The sequence below is a fragment of the Protopterus annectens genome, chromosome 8.part1 (genome assembly GCF_019279795.1).
Source record: "Protopterus annectens isolate FY-2018-M chromosome 8.part1, PAN1.0, whole genome shotgun sequence".
Lineage (NCBI taxonomy): Eukaryota > Metazoa > Chordata > Ceratodontiformes > Protopteridae > Protopterus > Protopterus annectens.
The window spans coordinates 274,921,410-274,941,488 of record NC_056742.1 but is presented as its reverse complement, the minus strand read 5'-3'; the positions used below and the strand labels follow the sequence as shown (position 1 = coordinate 274,941,488).

Genomic DNA, 20,079 nt, shown 5'->3' with positions numbered 1-20,079 from the left:
CTGGGCATAAATCCCTATGTCACTCAATGGGTTGCCATCTGGCTTACTGACAGAACCCAGACTGTAAAAGCAGCCGACTCCAAATCCAGCTCTAGACAATTGACAAGTGGAGTACCTCAGGGTTCAGTCCTGGGACCACTCTTGTTTAGCATCTACTTCTCTGAAGTACAGGCCAACACTAAGGGACTCTGGCTAACAAAGTTCGCAGATGACTGCAAACTGGGAGCCATTATTGAATCCCCAAATGATGTGGATATTCTACAAAAGGGCCTTACAGAAACTGATGCTTGGTGCCAGAGCCATGGGCTCAAGCTTAATGCCAAGAAATGTATAGTTATCCCCTGTGGGAAAAACCATGTATCTATGAATTACCACATAGGTGGCAGTACACTAAACACCAAAAGTGTGTTGAGAGACTTAGGGACACAGATGGACAGTGGTCTCACCTTCGATAACCACATCGCCACAACAGTCAGGAAATCCTATGTGGAACACCTCATCACTAAGGGCTTTTCATCCAGAAAAAAGGAGGTCATTGTCCCACTGTACTAATCCCTCATTAGACCCATTATAGAGTACAATGCCCCGTTTTGTATATACCTCACAAGACATCTGCAACAGCTGGAAAGGCTGCAGAAATACCTCACTAAAAGAATCACAGGCCTAAAGCAGATGCCCTATGCTGACCGTCTAAAAAAACTCCAGCTATACTCTGTGGCATATCGTCTACTCAGAGGTGATCTCTGCTTAACATACAAGGCCATGTCAAACCCAGAGCTTTTGGACATGCTCCACTTAAAGAAATCCCAATCCCTCAGAGCCACATGCTCCAGGGATCTAAACCTTGTCATCACATTGAACAAAACATGCTGGTGGGATAGGTTCTTGACCAAGAGATTCCCCATACTCTGGAATAGACTGCCCATACATGTCAAGCAGCGTGCCTCTTTGGCCCTCTTCAAAAGGAACATTCACCCTGGGGATCACATCAGTTGCCCTGCCAGACAGGGGTCCAGGGAAGTAAATATTGTGGGAGAAATATCCAGGGAATTGTTATGGTTAGGCATGTGTAGGCCCTAGGGCCAATAGCCTAGTACCAACCTATGAACCTATAGATTTGGAAAGGTTAATGAGAAAGATCCTCTCAGTGCAGAGCCAGACAGTTATCCTTTCTGCTCCTACCCCACTGGGTCAAGAGATATGTGCATCCACTACTCCACCTTTATCATTTCCTCCTCTGACTCCCTTCAAGGTCTTTGAGCCCTTGGATCCAAGTCGCCCGGGCCCATTGGTTTTAGATCCAAGGATACCTTTATTGATCTGAGGCTTGCTGAGGGCTGTTTGGTTCAGCCAGATCAGGAGCGTTCTCTGAGCCAGTTCAACCCTGTTGGGTCTGAGGTGTTTCATTCTACTTCAAGGTTTTTGAAGCTGTTTCTACACCTTAGCATTTTGGCACTGATCAGTTCAGTTCCAACTTTAGCCTCGAGTGGACTGTCCTTGGGGCAGGGTGAGATCGTGGAACAGAGACATGCTATCTCGTATCCGGGATCTTATCCCTCATTGGGGCGGTCTGCCTTTGTAGACTTAGGAGAGAGGCCTGTCTGCACCCTTGACTCAGATGGTGCCTACCCCCTCGGATTCTCTCTATACATCTGTTCCACCTTTGTGTCTGGAGTCTTAACTATTCTCTGCACAGGGATAGCCAGTACCGAAACCCCATGTTTACCATTAGGGTATCCCCACTTCTTCTGACACCTCCCCAGAGTACCCCACTGATGAGGTCCCTAAGAAGAAAACATGTAAGAGGAAACATTTAGAATCTGTCACCGAAGATATAGATTTTAATGAGGATGAAGGTCCCCTCCCTCATCAACCAAAGGAAGTTGTACACCAAGAGATATGTATAAACTGCTAAGCCCAAAAGCCATTACACAGTCTGATAGATGCAAATGAAAAGTCACCTCTGTGGTACATGTAGTTTCCAAAAGTCCATCAAGTTCAGCAAACGACAAAGGAAATATGCCTCCCCCACAGTTCCAACCAAAAAAACAAGATGAAAGCTTTAGCCAGATACAGGAATGAACATAAGGCAGCACCTACTCAATCCCCTCAAAAAATTTGGAACATGGTTGTAAACAGCCGTTATACAAAGGTTAACTTGATACAGTGAAACTGATTACCAAGCAATAGAAAATTCATATGAGTATAAATCCAAAACTGCAAAGGTAAAACAATTCTTTCAGCTCTGCCCTGATGTGTGGCAAATCCATCCGACGCCAATAGCGAAAACAGAAAGTGTAGCACTCAGACCAAACTCCTCGCAGGTACGGCAAGTGCCAAGGCCCAAAAAAAAAAAGACAAATGTAAGAAGTAGGGCCAGTACCAGTGGATGTTGCCAAGTAAATATAAATGTATTAAATAAACATATCCAAACAACTAGGGGTGTCAAACACCCCAAGAAAAGCTCAAAAGTGCTCTGTGAAAAGCAAGCAAACTGGTTTTGGCTTTATTAGCCTTCTTCAGTGCATCCTATTAAGGATATATTTAAAGATGTTCATTCATGTGTTCCAAGTCCCAATACTGATAGAGTTTTTGACATAAAGTTTCTGGCCAATTGTGGTTCAGATTGGGTGGTGTATCTGGCCTCTGCTTTTTATGTGGGTCGGACGTCTAGACCATTACTATTCAGGATCTCGGAACACGAGTGACATAATCGATCACAAACTTTTTAGTGCACTTTATAAACATACACTTAAGCACCCCTCTGCTTCTTTTTATTTTATGGTCATTGGCAAAGTTACAGGGGATAGGTCCTTCAAACGTTGTTGGCACACAATTTTAAATAATAAATGAAGAAAATGGATAATCAAATTGGGTGGTCTTTTCAGCCCTGGTTTGAATGAACATCTATAAATATATCCTTAATAGGAATCCATTAAGTACATAATGATTTGATTGATATGTCTTTAATATGATATATATACTACTGCTCTGATGTGATTTCTTTTTTCATTTTGGTTTATGCACTGAAGAAGGCTAATACAGCCGAAACTGGTTTACTTGCTTTTCACAGAGCACTTTTGTGCTTTACTTGGGGTGTTTGACACCCCTACTTGTTTAGATATGTTTATTTAATAAATTTATATTTACTTGGCAAAATGCATTGGTGCTGGCCCTTGTGTGTGAAACCCCATATCTAATTTTTCATAAAGATAGAGTTACACTATGAACTAATGCATTTTTTTGCTCAAAATAGTATCCGTATTAACAATCCATCAGTTTACCTGTTTTCTTTCCAAATTATTCGAACAAAGGAGAATACTTACTAAATTTATTGGATGTTCATAGGCAACTGAGCTTCTGTTTACATAGAACGTTGCACATCAGATCTATGGATCAGTTATTTGTTTCATTTGTGGATGTGAAACTGGCTAAACCATTGTCCAAAGTCACCCTAGCCAGATGGCTTATAGACTGCATCAGCTTTATTTGCAAAAAAATTAGATATCCCTTTATCTGAAGTACAGGCCAACACTGAGGGACTCTGGTTAACAAAGTTTGCAGATGACTGCAAACTGGGAGCCATTATTGAATCGCCAAATGATGTGGATATTCTACAAAAGGGCCTTAAAGAAACAGATGCTTGGTGCCAGAGCCATGGGCTCAAGCTCAATGCCAAGAAGTGTATAGTTATCCCCTTTGGGAAAAGCCATGTACCCATGAATTACCACATAGGCGGCAGTACACTAAACACCAAAAGTAGTCTCACCTTCGATAACACATCGCTACAACAGTCAGGAAATCCTTCTATGTGGCAGACCTCATCACTAAGGGCTTTTCATCCAGAAAAAAGGAGGTCATTGTTCCACTGTACTCATCCCTCATTAGACCCATCATAGAGTACAATGCCGCATTTGGTATGTACCTCACAAGACATCTGCAACAACTGGAAAGGCCGCAGAAAACACCTCACTAAAAGAATCACAGGCTTAAAGCAGATGACCTATTCTGACCGACTAAAAAAATTCCCAGCTATACTCTTTCGCATATTGTCTACTCAGTCTCTGCTTAACATACAAGGCCATGTTAAACCCAGAGCTGTTGGACTTGCTACACTTAAAGAAATCCCAATCCATCAGAGCCACACACTCCAGGGAACTAAACCTTGTCATCACAATGAACAAAACATGCTGGAGGGATAGGCTCCTGACCCATTGACTCCCCATACTCTGGAATAGACTGCCCATACATCTCAAGCAGAGCACATCCTTGGACCTCTTCAAAAGGAACATTGACGACTGGATGGGATATAGGAAATTTACCCAGGGGATCACGTCAGTTGCCCTGCTAGACAGGGGTCCAGGCAAGTAAATATTTTGGGAAGAAATAGCCAGGGAATTGTTATGGCCAGGCTTGTATAGGCCCTAGGGCCGATAGCCTAGTACCAACCTGTGAACCAAGGCAGATACATGCTCATTCAACCAAGTCCATAGCAACTTCCTATATTTTTCATTCAAGAGCTTCCATGGATGAAATATGTGGCAGCTACTTGGGCTTCCCCCATACCTTTATCACTCATTACAAATTGGATTTGATATGAAGAAATCAAGCATCATGTGGCTCAATGGTACATCTATCTGTTCCTGGGAGTAAGGTGCACTTATCCTTGAGAGATCATCCTTTGGGCTAACTCCATTGGAAAATAGTTTTAGCAGACTTACCCTTCCAGATGGAATTTGCTTCCTTTAAAATGGTGAAATGAAATAAGTTTTAGTATCTTTACAGCAGCACTTAAACTGCTAATGGAGCCTTTCTGGTGGCATTGAGGGATAAAACCTTGACTATGATCCAAGAGATCTGGGTTTGATTAGCATCTCAGGTACCCAGATGACAGTGCAGGCAGGGAAGATGCATGCGCCTATCCTAGGAGGAAGGGAGTGCATCGAACATCTTTCTAGCGGAGCACTAGTTGATGCTGGAACTCTGATAGATGATGGTGAGACAGGGGGAGGGGGGATGACTGAGAAGACACAGTCACCCTATAGACCCAGGATGGGATGGGATGGGATGGAACAGGACATATGCTCAAAAGTTGCTCTCCATTGGCTGCCTAGCCTTACATAGTGATGTCACTGTAAGATGCGGTTAGCAAAACTCTTATGAACCACAGTATGCCAGTACTTGTCTGCTCTGTCTCACCCCATTTGCTTGGCAAGTGTGCCACCCAGTAAATCTGACATGGAGGAAGAGAACTTCACAGTCAGTTATTCTCCCAACAGGAAGCTAGCAATGATAGAACATGCAGGGATAAGGACTGTAGGGGTAGGCAGGGGCTTGCGGTTAGAGGCAGAGATCAAAGAAAGGAAAAGAAATTGCATATGGCTACTAACAATGAATGCAGCTGCTCTTGGTATAATAGTTTTCTTCTTATCAAGTTATGTTCCATTTTTGTATTACTGTTATTTAGTTAGATTCATGAAACAATACTTTATATATGATCTTACTTTGTTACACTATTACCTAGTATCATGTCTTTAAGAATGTCCTTTAAATTTCCTTTAAGAATGTTTCTTGAGCATTTTTTGTTGCACCCATGCGATGTCCTTTAATAATTTCATTTAGGAATCCACTGTAAGTCTGTCTTTTAAGAATATCTGCTTGGTTATTGTTTTAACTACTTCATTCGTTGTTGTACTCTCTCTTGGCCTGGGTCATAGCTAAAGTGGTTCTTAGAACAAGCAAATAAATATTGCTTAAAATCAAATTAAATTGCACTTCAGACACTTTGATTTGATTATTTTTTTTAATGATTTCTTGATTTAGGCGACAGCTGCAAGATCAGGCTAAACTTGTCTTGGAAGAAAACCAAGTATTGATGGAACAGATTGAGGTACAGCAAGCCAAAGCAAAAGACAGTCATAATCATCATGTTCAGGAGGGTGAGATATTCTGATTTAAACTGGTGTAATATTTCCAGCAAAACTTATTTTTCTAAAATAGTTATTGAAATGCATATTTGTTTAGCTTTTTTTTTTGGAATGACCAGGACCTACAGTACTAAATCTGATACTGACAGTCCTGTACAGTGGGGAAATGATCAGCTTTTCCTCTTCTGCACTCAGGGATATGCATACCTCTTGACTACATATGTTATGATGTCACATACTGGTCTTATAGAGTATGCTTAATGTCAACACCCACAGTTCTTTTCTGCAACTTTCCAAGTTTGAATTTCAGTCATGATATTCATTGTAGAAACTTCAGCAGAAGTATAAGTTAATAAAGCATGTGTGTTGCACACAACACTACTGGTCAAAAAATACACCTACGCTGGATGTACTGCTTAGGGCAAGAGCATGATGCAAAGAGCTGCCATAAGTTTAGCATTTCAAACTGGCTAACTTGATATGCAGGAGGAAGATGCTTTGGGCCTAATTTGCATCTGGCAAAATGGAGGTAGTTGCAAGTTCTCAGTGTGGGGATCAGCATGAGTGTCTCAGGCTGCTCCTGGCAAACAATGACAAGATGAGGGATACAGATTCTAGATGTAGCTTACATTCTTAATGAGGTAAGCCCATCCCTGAAACAGCCTCAAGGGCCTTGTGTGTCACAAGCTCGTAATCAGCTAGTGCTTTGCCAAACTCCTGCCTTTCCTTTTCCTTGTGGAGATGTAAGTTCTAGGGCATCAACACCACCAGTCACCTAGTTGATAAGTTAGAACTCTCCACATATGGAAGGCACTGGGTGATGGTATGTGTTCATGGGTCTTGCTATTTTACCCCAATTTCCAATATATGTAGCTGAAGTAACATATATTGCTTGTTCTATAATCTCTGATTTCAGGTCAAGGGGGTTTATGTAGTTTCCTTCCTCAGACAGATTTCCTTTACAGTTTTTTATTTCTCCCACCTTCAAGAGCTGATCACAAAATCCTAGCCTTTCTCCCCCACCTCCCAGCCATTAGCCTGGGCTTTATACATTTAGTTACTGTTTTTTGAACCACTTGGTTATGTTATCTCACAGCTCATTTTTATTCATTGGTTACTAAGTTTGTTTCTTCAGTCCTAGTGCTGTTTGCTCTTTATTTGATTCTGACTCCAGCCATACTAGTTTCCACTTGGCATTGTACCTGTGCAACAGGACTGCCAATCTTACTTCTGTTGTCCTAAAATAAAGCTCCAAGTCAGGCATTCCCAGCCCCCCTTCTATTAATAAAGTAAAATTTTTCCATTTAATCTTCCCTGTTTTGCCTTCTCTTGACTCATTTTTTTTTTAGTTTTCTCCACATGCCATCTCCAGGCTGATAGAAATATGACTGACCTGCATACAAAATTATAGGTACTACAATATTTTAATCACTTGTTAATTCTTCATATACATAATACAAGCAGAAGACTGAAAATCAAAGTGGAAATAAATGTTGTTAATATGGGGGGTAGGGAGTTCATGACAAGGAGACAGTAGTTATTTTACATGGAGTTTAAGGAGAACAGTAACAGCCGTAAAGAATATTATGTTTACTCAAGCATACTAACATGGAGATCATTGTAGTCAGAAAGCAAAGGAGTACACATAGACACAGTGATCTCCATCTTAGTTTGTCCAAGTACCATTTTCACACATCCAGTCTTACACTTCCAGAGCATGCAAGCATGAGTCTCAAAATCAATTTTTGGACATCAGTGACTTAAATGAGTACATCTAGTACTCTAAAGTTCTAAATACTGACTCTTCAGTTATCCATATTTCTTCTGTTGCTGGACATGATGAGTGCCTTTTGGCACATCTTTAACCTTTGCCTGCATAGGAGGTTCCTTTAGTTTGCTGTGGGTAGGAAGTATTTCTGTACAATATGCTCCTGTTTGGTCTGTTTTATACTCCCAGAGTATTCACCAAATTGTTAGCTTAGTGCTGGAGGCATTCCAAGAAATGGTGCTCCATGTGTTCCCTTACCTTGATGACTGGATCCTGGAAGGTCTGTCAAGAGGAGCATTGACAGGTTTCCTGCCTTGACTGTATTTGTGGTTCCAATCTCTTGAGCTCTCCATCGTGTGGAAGAAGTCATGTTTGAGCCCATCTTGTGAAACTGTCTCACCAGGACAGAGTTGGACACGCCTCATTAGTAGTTATTCCTACCAGTAAAGAGGGTTTGGGAGATCACTAGTGTGACAGCAATGATAAGGAGACAGTGGAAGGTCCAACCTCAGGTCCTTCTGTTGCTTATGGACTTAACGTTTACCATGATATTCACAGAGCTGTTTGCACGCCAGATAATGCAGGTGTTGCAGTGGACTGTGTGGTGTCAGTGACTGAGATTCACAATTTACACACAACATCTACAGGTGTCAGATCCCTGTCACCAAGTTTTAAAGTGGTGCAAAATTTCCCTACCGGATTTATTGAGGATATTCCTTCTCTTCAGCAGAACTGTTCATATGTTTTAATCTTGTATGCTTTACAGGCAGATTTGAGGAACTCTTTAATTCCTCTATGGTTCAGGATAAGTGGACCTTTTTGGAGAGAAGGTTTCAAAACTATTAGCTGAAATAACATACATCGGTTATTGCCTTAAATGCTTTAGGGGTGGGTTGAGGTCAGAGCCCTTCCTGACCCAGTCCAACATCCAGCGTGTTTTGTGGTGTGTAAAAAGCATAGTAACATATGCTAATACTACCTGTGTAGATATGGCACTGGACTACAGAAAAGAAGCTTTGTTGTCATAGCTTTGAATATCCCAGGAGAGCTGAAGAAGCTGATGGAGTCAGTGAGGTGCTTTTCCAGTCCTGTCCCACTGAGGTTGATTCAGGACTCCTGCTTTGTTGGAAGGTTTCAGGAGTGGGGAACTCTAAGATTAACTTTTTCACCTCTTCTGCTCAGTTCATTAAGTATAGGGGAATTAACAGTGGGTATGTTTCTCCATCCCATGGCAGGAATGATTCTTGTATGCTTTCCCATTGTTCTTACCAATTTGAAGCATAGTCACCAACTTCAAAGAAAAAAGTCTTGCCTTTATTCTTCCCCTAGTGGCTGATAGGTTGTACTGTCATGGCTTTAAACCTTATGGTGGCAAAAGTCACTGAAATTCAATTAATTTAAAGAACCGCACCCACACATTGAAAAAAACATGTTTATTTCATTATGTCTTGATGTTTCCTACATTTTAACACCACTTTTGGATTCTATATACTTTTGTTTATATTTTTAAATGTAATTCTAGAGTCTGCCCACATGGCATCTTGATTTTTTAGTCTACCTCTAGGTGTCCCAAAATGCAGTGTTTGGCTTTAAAATACTACATCATAGAGACTAAGCTTCTGTCAATGCATTGACTTAATACATGTTTTCACATATACCCTGCTTTCTTTTAGATTGCCAGGTTTAATTACCATTTCTTGCTTTTCAATGACTGCTTAAAAGAAAGAGATAATTACACAGAACAGTATTATCAGGGCCTGTTACTTCTTTTTCTTTCTAAAGTGGCTAGTTTCCATTCTTTTGTTATGCCGGAGTTGTAGTCTTTAAACTCATCTCCCCTCCCCCTAAACACTTCCCCTTCATATATGTCAAAGTGGCTAAGGTAATTTTTGAGCTGTTTGCTGCTGCGATTGATAGCTCACAGCAGGAGACAACGTTCATGTACTGTTGCCTTGTACTACGCACCTACTTACAATGGGACACTTATTTTTGCTGCTCCATAACCTCTTTCTGTCCTCAGATTTTAATCTTACTACCTACTAATGGCAGCACATTATTTGGCAAACCTTCCAACTTCGTTTTTCGGGGATTCCTGAGAAAGCAAAATTCTTAAATAATTGTGTCACAAAGGCCATAAAAAATAAAACGTGTTTTTATATAGCACTGTGATGCACCTAAAAATAATACTTTTTGCGTCAATATGAATTTCTAAACAGTAGTAATGCAAGTATAGACTATAATATTATTGACTATACAGTGATCACCATTGATTGCCTGCAATGTTATGAGGGAAAGATCAAAAGAAAGATTTAAAAAATTATGAGCATTCTGAGCATTCTGCAAAATCAGGGACCATTTATCTCTTATTGTACTGTTGTCTATATTTGCTCCCATTGTTGTCTGCAGTAATCTCCTTAATCCAGTAAATCACTGTTAATGCATCTTCTCTAATTTATTTTTCACACGTTGTAACTCAATATGCAGTCCCCTTCACTGCTTTGTTTCTGATTCCAGTCATTTCAGTTTTTGATTTCTCTTTATAAATCCCTCCCACATATTACTATTTATTGTGTTTATGTAAATATATACATTCCCTTCCCTTTTAAATTCCAAGATAACAGAATTGGTGTTTCTTAAAGCTCCCATATCACTTATTACAATGAAAGTAAAGTAGTTTTTTATGAAGACATCCAGGTTCGTATCCCTGCATCTGAAGAATAATACAAAAAATATCAGAAAAGGTTAAAAAAATAATAATCTGGATTATATGGGAGGCTGTGTTGAGGAATCAGGGGTGGAGGCACTGTGGGATGTGTACGAGAGAGAAGCAGTGGGAAACATGGGATTAGGTGTCATGGAACCCTTTGTCTAAGGTACCATTTCATGTTCACCTGTCTGGCTTTTTGTCAGGTAAGATCTTTGTGTTGCTGTGGAGATTATACTGCCTTTCTTTTCTTTTTTTAATAAGGAAATGTTATTAAAAGTTCTTCATACTTGCAGTGTTTCTAGTTATGATTTGGGTTGCACATATGCAACATTGATACTGTTGGGCATTTCACTGTGACGATTGGTAGCATGTTTGTTGATGGGCCAGAGGCATTATTTATTCCTTAGACGTTGAGTATACAGTGCATACTGAGCCAACATGTTCTGTCATTAAGCATGCTAAGTATACAAGCTATTTTCACAAAGCATAGAAATGTACTAAAATTATATTGTTTTAATCCCATGACAGTGATGGCTTAACTGCATTTCTCATTGATGATGCTAACTGGTTAGGCTTTTGATTTATGTTGTGCCTTTGTTAATTTTGCACATGTATGCACATGTTTTCTGCTGTTTGTTTATGCCTCCATTAGCACCTACATGACCCATTGTGCATCTCTGTAGTGCAACACTGAGTGTGTTAATCACTTGTTATAACCCTTTGCTTGTTGGTTGGGTGATGGACTGAACCAGTGCTGCATCATTTGCATAAACTAGTGCCTGTTACAGGTTTTTGTTATTGGTCTAATTTAGGTGTTCCTAATGTTTTTGTACATTTTATTTTGCAGATTATATTTCACTGTAATGTAATACTGAGGTAACTCCGTGTTGCTGCTTGTATGGTACATTGTTTAGTATTTTGTATGCAATCTGTTATCCATTTGCAGTTGTGGGTAAACCTTGATTTGTTATAAGCCTTATGTAAAATATGTATATAATTCAGGTCTACTTTATTTTGTTGAATCTCATTTCACTGAATTTCAGTTCACCCTGACCACTTTGCTGAAAACTCAAATTACTGAAAACTCATGTCGCTGAATCTCATTTCACTGAACAGCAGTTAGTATATATGGCACTGTGTAAAGTACTGTAAGGCAAGTAAAAGGTATATGCCATTTTCTTCACTGTAGTGTGATCTTGGAGTTAGTTTATATAGTTAGGGGGGAATGTGGGGGACACAGCTCCCCACATTTCGGGTATAGGGGGTGTAGGCCCCCACTTAGTTTGAGTACATATTGTCTTCTGGAGAGAGTTAGTCATTGATGTTGCAACTATGCATGTCTATTGTTTAAAATGTATTGTTTTGAAGTTTTTGGTAAAATACAATCGAAAACAAACAAGGTGGGGGCTATGCCCCCACACCCCTCAATGTGGGGGGCTGTGCCCCCCCCAACTATATATACTAACTCCAGGATTGCACTACAGTGAGGAAAAGGGCATATACCTTTTACTTGCCTTACAGTACTCTCCACAGTGCCATATATACTAAGTTTGATTCAGTGAAATAAGTTTTCAGTAATTTGTGTTTTCAGAGATGTGGTTGGGGTGAAATGAAATTCAGTGAAATGAGATTCAACTAAACAAAGTAGACCCATATAATACATACACACACACGTGTGTGTGTGTGTGTGTGTGTGTGTGTGTGTGTGTGTGTGTGTGTGTGTGTGTGTGTGTGAAATATTTGTTTACTCGGGTAGTGCACTGATCAGCACTGACCAAGTTCAGGATGAGCCTGGATGAAATTCAAAACATTTCATAGGCAAAAAAGACAAATATGTAAGCAATAATACAAGTAGTTCAAATTAGACTGTATGTGTACTTTCTAGTAAACAGAGTGTAATGGTACAATATTTACATTAGTTTGTAAACTGGGTAAACCTTTAGTAATTTTTTATGTTATTTAGTTTTTGTTGACCAGGTTAGCTTCACTAAGATAGTGATCTGCCTGGTGGATTGTGGCATGGATGCTTTGTGCTGAACGCCAGCACCTGTGTGAATGGATATCTGTGGGACTGGCTGCCATAATATGACACTGAGGCATGTCATAGACTGCCTTGTAACTGAAGTCTAACAGCTACTCTGCCCGTCTACTGTAAGCAAAAGGTAATCAATGTGATACGCAAAAGAGATTAATATGTTACAATATCAGGTCATGTCATGATCTTTACATGGGAGGGTGCAGTATGGCTGTAACAGTGCAGTTTAGTGCTCTGGACCTACATCATTTGTGGTGGGGGGGGTTGCAGTAGGACTTGGTTGTAAGGGACTTTGCCATTTCCGCAGTTGTGGTAATGGTTTCTGTGGTAACGTTACCAGTAAATGTATTTGTATACACAACCTCCCAACCAAGCAGTCAAAGTAGTGAGACTTCCTCTACCCAGGTGATACGGTTTGTATGTGTTTAAGCAGTGAGTTAATTAAATGTACTAGAGTAATTCTGCAGTCAACCCAATATCATATTCATGGGGAACTTCAACTACACCACTATAAACTGCGAATCCTACACAACTCCAAACTCATAGGCCCAAACATTCCAGCTAGTTTATATGCCCATTAGGGGTGCAAAGATACTTGACCTAGCCATCATATACATGGGTGAAGGTTGCAAATAACCCCTACATAAACGCACACACAAACACAGTGTAACATCCTCACAGATCAGGCCAGACCATGAAGCTATCTCATTTTACATAAAACCTGGACACTAGCCAAGTCTGGAACTTTCAGGAATTGCTCCAAGGCAAACTACCTACTATTCAGTGACACTCTGGCAAAATTTAATGAAGTTAAATTAGCCTCCTAGCCTTAAGAGAATTGCAAGGCATTCTTTTGTCATGTCAACAACCTCAAAGGCAATACACAACAATATGCTAAACTAAATGTAAATTAAGCTAACTCTACTGAGCCATATACCTATAGAGCCGTATCTTATTTATAAAAAAGAATTTACAATCATACTTGTATATGTTACTAATACATGTAATTCCATATGAATTGTAGGAGGAGTCATTAATGGGCACATTGCAGGTGCTGCGAAGTACACTTCTGGCTAACATCAAAAACTGAAACGATGCTAAAAGTTTCATGAACTTGAATCATACTTTGACTTAGGAATGGAGTCCATTCCTGTCATGGTATTAGAAACCTAATAGACTTGGAGATATTAAAAAGAGAGAGAAGCCAGAGGATATAGCAAATTTACTGGCCAATAAAGTCCGCTGCAGCTTTATCCTGCTTTCTTCCCTTGCCATCGCTCGAGAAACAACCCCTCCTATAACTATCACTAGGGAATAGGTTCACAGTGATCTCTAAAGGATTGAAAACACTGTATTGGTGGGTCCTAATATCCCAAGATTCCTCCTAGATAGCAGGAAACACGACCTGAAGGACCCACTAGAATGATTCTTTTAACCATGGCCTCCAAACAGACTTTATGCCAAATGAATGTAGGGCTGCAGCTGTTATCTTTCTGCACTAGGGCAGTCCATCTACTGACCAGGTAATTACAGACTTGTAAGTCTGACTAGCTTCGTATGTTCAGCCATGGAAGACATTATCATGGCTATGATAAATAATGAAATTGGAAAGAAGTCTTCAGACACTGGACCTAATCCAATTTGATTTAGTTAAGTGCAGGTCATACCTGCTCAACCTGGAGGACTTCAAGAAAGTCATCCAAAGCAATGGATGAGAGCAAAATAGTGCATATGACCTGCCAAGGCATTCTACATCAAACCCCACTCAAGCATTGCAGACAAGCTCACGAGATTAGGCATAAACTCCTATATCACCCACTAGACAATCAACTGGCTTACAGACAAGTCCCAAGAAGTCTGCAAAAAGCTCAGTCATGAGCAACGTCAGCCAGTGCTGGGGCAGCTCCTTTTTGGCATCTTATTTTCTGAAGTAAAGTCTAATATCACTGGTCTCTGGCTGACCAGGTTCACAGGCGATTGCAAACTACACACATTCATAGAATCCCCCAAAGACGTAGATACTCTCCAAGAATTTCTGATACAAACTAATAACTGGTGCCAGAGTCACAACTTAAAATTCAATACCAAGAAATGTATAATAGTAACCTTGGGTAAGACAGCCATTCCCGAAGTGGGCTTTTGTGAATTCAGTATTTAACATTGTCATTTAGTACAGGTAGAGTCTGTCGCAGGCACTCAAAGTGGATAAGTAATGTAGTCTATCCAAGCAAGGCAGTATTTGCCCAGTGCATGTTCTTTGATCTGTTGTTTGATGCAGGGATATAAACCGGGATACCTTTTATAATAAACAACTTTACCTTCATTGTAATTAGTGACATGGGAGCTTTAAAAAAACACCAATAATGGTTATCTTGGAGTTAAAATGGGAAGGGAATAAACATGTTTAAATAAACACAATAAATAGTAATATGTGGGATGAATTTATATAGAAATGAAAAACCAAAGTGACTGGAATTTGAAACAGAACAGTGAAGGTGGCTGCATACTGAGTTACAATGTGTGAAAAATAAGTCAGAGAAGATGCATTAACAATGATGTACTGGTTTAAGAAAATTACTGCAGACAACTTGGATGAATTCTCCAGCTGCAACAGACAAATTACAGGAAGCAAATACAGACAACAATAAGAGGTAAATGGCCCAAGACCATACATATCAAATGTTTGTGATTTTGCAGAATGCTTATGATTTTTTTTAACTTACTTTTGATCTATCCCTCATAACTTCTAAGGTAATCAATGATGATTACTATTAAGTCAATAATGTGATAGTTTACATTTGCATTACTATTGTTCAGAAAATGCAAGTTGATGCAAAAAGTGTTAATTTATGTGCATCACAGTGCTATATTGAAACAAAATCTTTTATTTGTTACAGCCTTTGTGACGTGGCTATTTAAGAATTTTGCTTTCTCAGGAGTCCTTGAAAAATGAAGTTGGAAGTTTTGCCAAACAATGTGTTACTAATTAATAGGTAGTAAGGACTAACACTTGAGGACAGAAAGAGGCTATTGTGCATCAAAAATAAGTGTCCCATTGTAAGTAGGTGGGTAGTACATGGCCACAGTACATAACTTTGTCTCCTGCTCAAAGTACCTTTGCCACTTTGACAGATATGAAGGGGAGGTGTTTAGGGGGAGGGGAGCTTAGTTTAAGGACTACAACTCAGGCATAACAAAAGGATGAAAACTGACCACTTTAGAAAGAAAAATAAGTAACAGGCACTGGGAATACCATTTTGTGTGATTATCCCTATTTGACTTTTAAGTAGTCATTGAAAAAGCAAGAAATGGTAATTAAACTGACTGATTAAAAGAAAGAGGATATATGTGAAAACACATGTGAAATCAATGCATTAACAGAAGCTTAGGGGCTATGATGTAATATTTTAAAGCCAAACAATGCATTGCTGGATACCCAGAGGGAAACTAAAAAATCAAGATGCTATGCCAGTGGGGAGTCTTATTGGAGACCTGGAGAGAAAGGGAGAAATTAGCCCCAGACTGACTATGATCTCTGTGTGCTCTTAAGGGAAATTGTACTTTACTGTGTGTGTATTTATTATTATTTCTCTATATGGATGTCCCTCACTGGTGTTAGTGGTGAGGACTGAGGCTCCTTGATTGCTGAGCCAGGGGACGGGTGTCACTCCTCTGTTTTAGTTTCTTCAGTTTTTCAGCATCTACTATTCTTATGGTAGTATCCTACAGGTACCATTGTTGCACTATTTCTTTCTATCTTTCCCTTACTTCCTACCCTGTTAAACAATGTATTCTTTCTTACCACTGATGGTGCTTTCTTTCCTATTAAAAAATCTTTTCTTTGTCTTTTATACTTTCTTCTCTGTGGATTGTCCTATCTTGTCCGATAAGCTGACAGGTTTTAAGAAGTGCACTTCCTGTGGGCATAAAATCCCTAACTTGCATGCCCACATCCCCTCCAAAGGATAAACCCCACTGAAGCAAAGGAGTCTCTGTCGATGCAATGTTTGTGGCAGCAGCTACCAAAAAGGAGCTAGCAGAACAGAGTTCCTTTGTCCATCCCCATAACAGAGAACCTAGAGCACTGGATGGACTTGGAAAGTATGTATTTGCTTCAGAGACCTTTTCCCCTGTGGGCCTTGAATTACTTGGCACATTTTACAAGACTACAGAGAGATTTGACAAAAGAACTAGCAAAATCTCTCTTGGAGTCCATGCCTGCAGAGGATTTCAAAACATCATTTTTTCAGGTTGCCACTCTTATCTATTTCCAATGTGTACATGAGGTTAATCTCTCATGCAGCAGAAGGTACCTCATGAGTGGCTGGTTCCAGCATTGCCATAAGCAAACATCCCTGGATGTGGCTGCTCAACTTTATGGAGCCTTTCAAGTGTTCATTCATTAATGCTCCTTTTGATGGAACATTCTTGTTTAGCCCTTCTGTGAAAGAAATGCTTTCCCACAGTGATCAAGAAGGAAAGACTCTGCTGTAGGAATTCAATTTTCTACCCCTCAATGATCCTTTTCAAGGAATCAGAGAGGTGGCAAGAAAATGCAGTTCTGTAAATCCAAGGGATCTTTCCAGGCCTCACACGGCGACAACTCCTTTGAGGCAGAGGAGGGAGTTTGAACGGAAGACATCGACCTTGTGGCAGAGGAGGCCCACAAAATCAGGGTTCCTGAGATTCCTTTCTGGATACACCCTTTTAGTGCTCCTAAAGTGCACCACCTCTGGAGGCATTCAAGAGATGCTTCTTGTGCCCAGAAGCCTCGGCCTCTGTAACAAAAGATTCTTGGTTGCTAAAAATCATATCCATATGTTACTTCATACACTTTGCTTAGATTCCCGATTTCAGAAGAAAGAAGTTTCCCAATGTTCCACCCAGTCAGAGAGCAGCACAAGAAATTTAAAAGCTGCTGGAAAAGAGTCAACCAAGACGTCCCACTAGACCAAACAGGATTCATAACTTACTCAAGATTCTTTTTAGTGTTAAAAAAGACAGGGGACTGGACCTGAGACCAATTTTGGATCTAAGCAACCTGAACCAATTTGTGAAGAAATCAAAGTTTTGAATGGTCGTGGTTCAGTACATTCTACCTCTTCTACACAAGGATGATTGGATGTGCTCCATCAGTCTTCAGGACATGTGCTATCACAGGTACTCCCAGAGACATTTACTCTTTTGGCTGGGAGTCGGTCACTACCAGTTCAGATCCCTGCCCTTTATATTCACCATGGTCCCTAGGGTGTTTACCATGTGTATGGCAGTGGTAGCAGCTCACCTGAGACTACAAGGATTCTGAGGGTTTCCATATCTAACGATAGGCTTCTCACTGCCACAACAATGCATCTTCTAGAACAGTCCAGGAACTATTTGCTCCAGATTTGTCAGTCACTAGCCATAACAGTCAATATTTCCAAATCCAAACTCACACCAGTACAGAACCTGGAGTTTATTAGTGCCCATCTAAACACAAGAAATCAGATTACTTACTTACCTTCTAAACCATATGTGCACTTTCAGATCTCAGGTTCATAAAATTCTTTCTCATCCAACTCTTCTTGCCAGACTAATTCTTCAATTTTTAGGATGCATGGCAGTGTCCATATTATTAGTTCCATTAGTGCATCACTTTATGTGTAATATTCAATGGACTCTAGCTGCTCACTGGTCTATTCTTTGACAGCCCCTATCCTTTCCAGTCAAACCTATTCAGATATGCAAAAGCCAAATTCGCTGGCATTCGTTCTATTTCTCCCATTGGCCACAGTGACCACGGACCACTCCCAAATGGGGTGGGTGGGGCATTACTTGTGAAGAACAGTCCAGGCACTTGATGCCCCTAAGAGTCCAATTTGTGTGTCAGTGTTTTGGAGATGGGAGCAGTCCTTTTAGCATTGCAGGCATTTCAAGATGCTCTCCCTTTTGGGACCATTGCAATTCAGATGGAAAACATGTCTAGTCTGGTACATCAACAAACAAGGGAAACTTGATCTTACCCCCTGTGTCGAGAAGCTATGAGAGTGTGGCAATGGGTAATCTTCTCCAACCACTCTCTAGTAGAAACAATCCAACGTATTACCAGACAAACTCAACAGGTCCATTCTTATTGGAACCAACATTGCTGCGATCATTTTGTATCTCTCCCCACAAGTTTAGCAGATATTTTGCCCTTATTCTCCCTCAGGGGGACTCACTGAGAGATGATCTAGTCCTCATTTGACCCTCCGGTCTCCTTTATGCCTATCCCCTAGTACTTCTGATTCTGAATTCTTACAGAACGCCAGTCGGTTGAAGACCTTTAGCCATCCTCATTGCCCCCTTTTTGGCCTTGCCAGGTGTGATTTCCCTTCTTCTGGTATCATCTTCTCTGTCATCGTTAGATACTGGACCCAAGTCCAGACCTTTTGTCACATCCCTCAGGAATTAAACATCCCAATATCACAGCCCTCAGGCTAACCGCATGGTTTCTCCAGTTCCAGTAATAGACAAGCCCAGGCTTTCTTCCCCAGTACACATCATACTTTATCCTCTCAAAAACACTCCACCAGAAGGATTTACAAAAATAAATAGAAAATATTTTCATTTTGGGCTCTGAAGAATAACATTGATCCATTCATGAGGACTTATAAGATGGGTGCACGTTGAGTAACAGCTTAATTCTACCTCTCCCAGTGTGAAAACAAAAACTTAGCAGAGGAAGCCAGTGGATTTATATTTCTGGGTAAATTTCAGTAAATGGATAGTAAGTGTACTGTCTGGATGCCAGGAAAAAGAAATACAGAGGACCTGAAAGAAAATCAACTATAAAAGGTGAGTAAAAACACTGGCTGAGAAAAGTACTGCAGCTATTCAGCAAAAATCAGTGCAAGCTCCAGACATGACGTGTAGTAACGTGATTAAAATAAACAAAACACTGATGGACTATATCAACTCAAACAACAAAAGCTTGGAAAAAATGGAAGAAGCTTTAAATAGATATTCAGATGAGGTAATAAAACTGCAAAAATCAGATGTCAAAATGAAGAAAAGCTGGCTGAATATGAGACTGCTCAAGAAGGGATGTTTCAAAAATGATAGAATTAGAGGACAGAGCACCTAGGGAAAACCTGAGATTTTCTGCTGTACCAGAGAAGCTGGAAGGAATAGACTGTACTAATCTTATGAAAGAACAAATAAGCAATTGTACTGTTATTCCACAGCATGAGTTGTTAATTGAAAGGGCACATGGTATGTATGTATGCATCAAACCTGGCTATGAGAAAGCATCCTAGACCTTTAATAGTAAAGATCCAATCCTACCAGCAAAAGGAGTTGATTCTGACAAAAGTGTGGCAGAAAGACAAAGCACTAAAATTGGGAGACAGCAGAGTATTTGTGGAGAATGATTATTCATTGTACACCAGGCAGAAGAGGAGTCAATTTGTTATACTATTCAGGGAATGACAAGAAGCAGGCATGAGATTCAAACTACTGTGCTGAGCTATCTTCAAAATATTCTTCCCTGGAGGGACAAAATCATCTTTTTGATGAAGTACATGCTAAGGAGGAAATACAAAAGTTTGTCCAACAAAAAGTGAGCTGTAAAATAGAAGGAGATTCTGCTTCTTGTTCTGGTAATAAAGACCACAGAGAGACT

At 40.1% G+C, this 20,079-nt stretch overlaps 1 protein-coding gene across 3 annotated transcripts in view; it reads left to right on the top strand.

The window, feature by feature from the left end:
- Window positions 1-20,079, top strand: part of CEP89 (centrosomal protein 89) — a 1,387,439-nt gene that overhangs the window by 1,103,773 nt on the left and 263,587 nt on the right. For all 3 annotated transcript variants that reach the window (XM_044081875.1, XM_044081874.1, XM_044081873.1), the window contains one exon: window positions 5,824-5,939. In XM_044081875.1, the coding sequence (XP_043937810.1) occupies window positions 5,824-5,939 (116 nt within the window). The remainder of the gene's footprint in view (window positions 1-5,823; window positions 5,940-20,079) is intronic.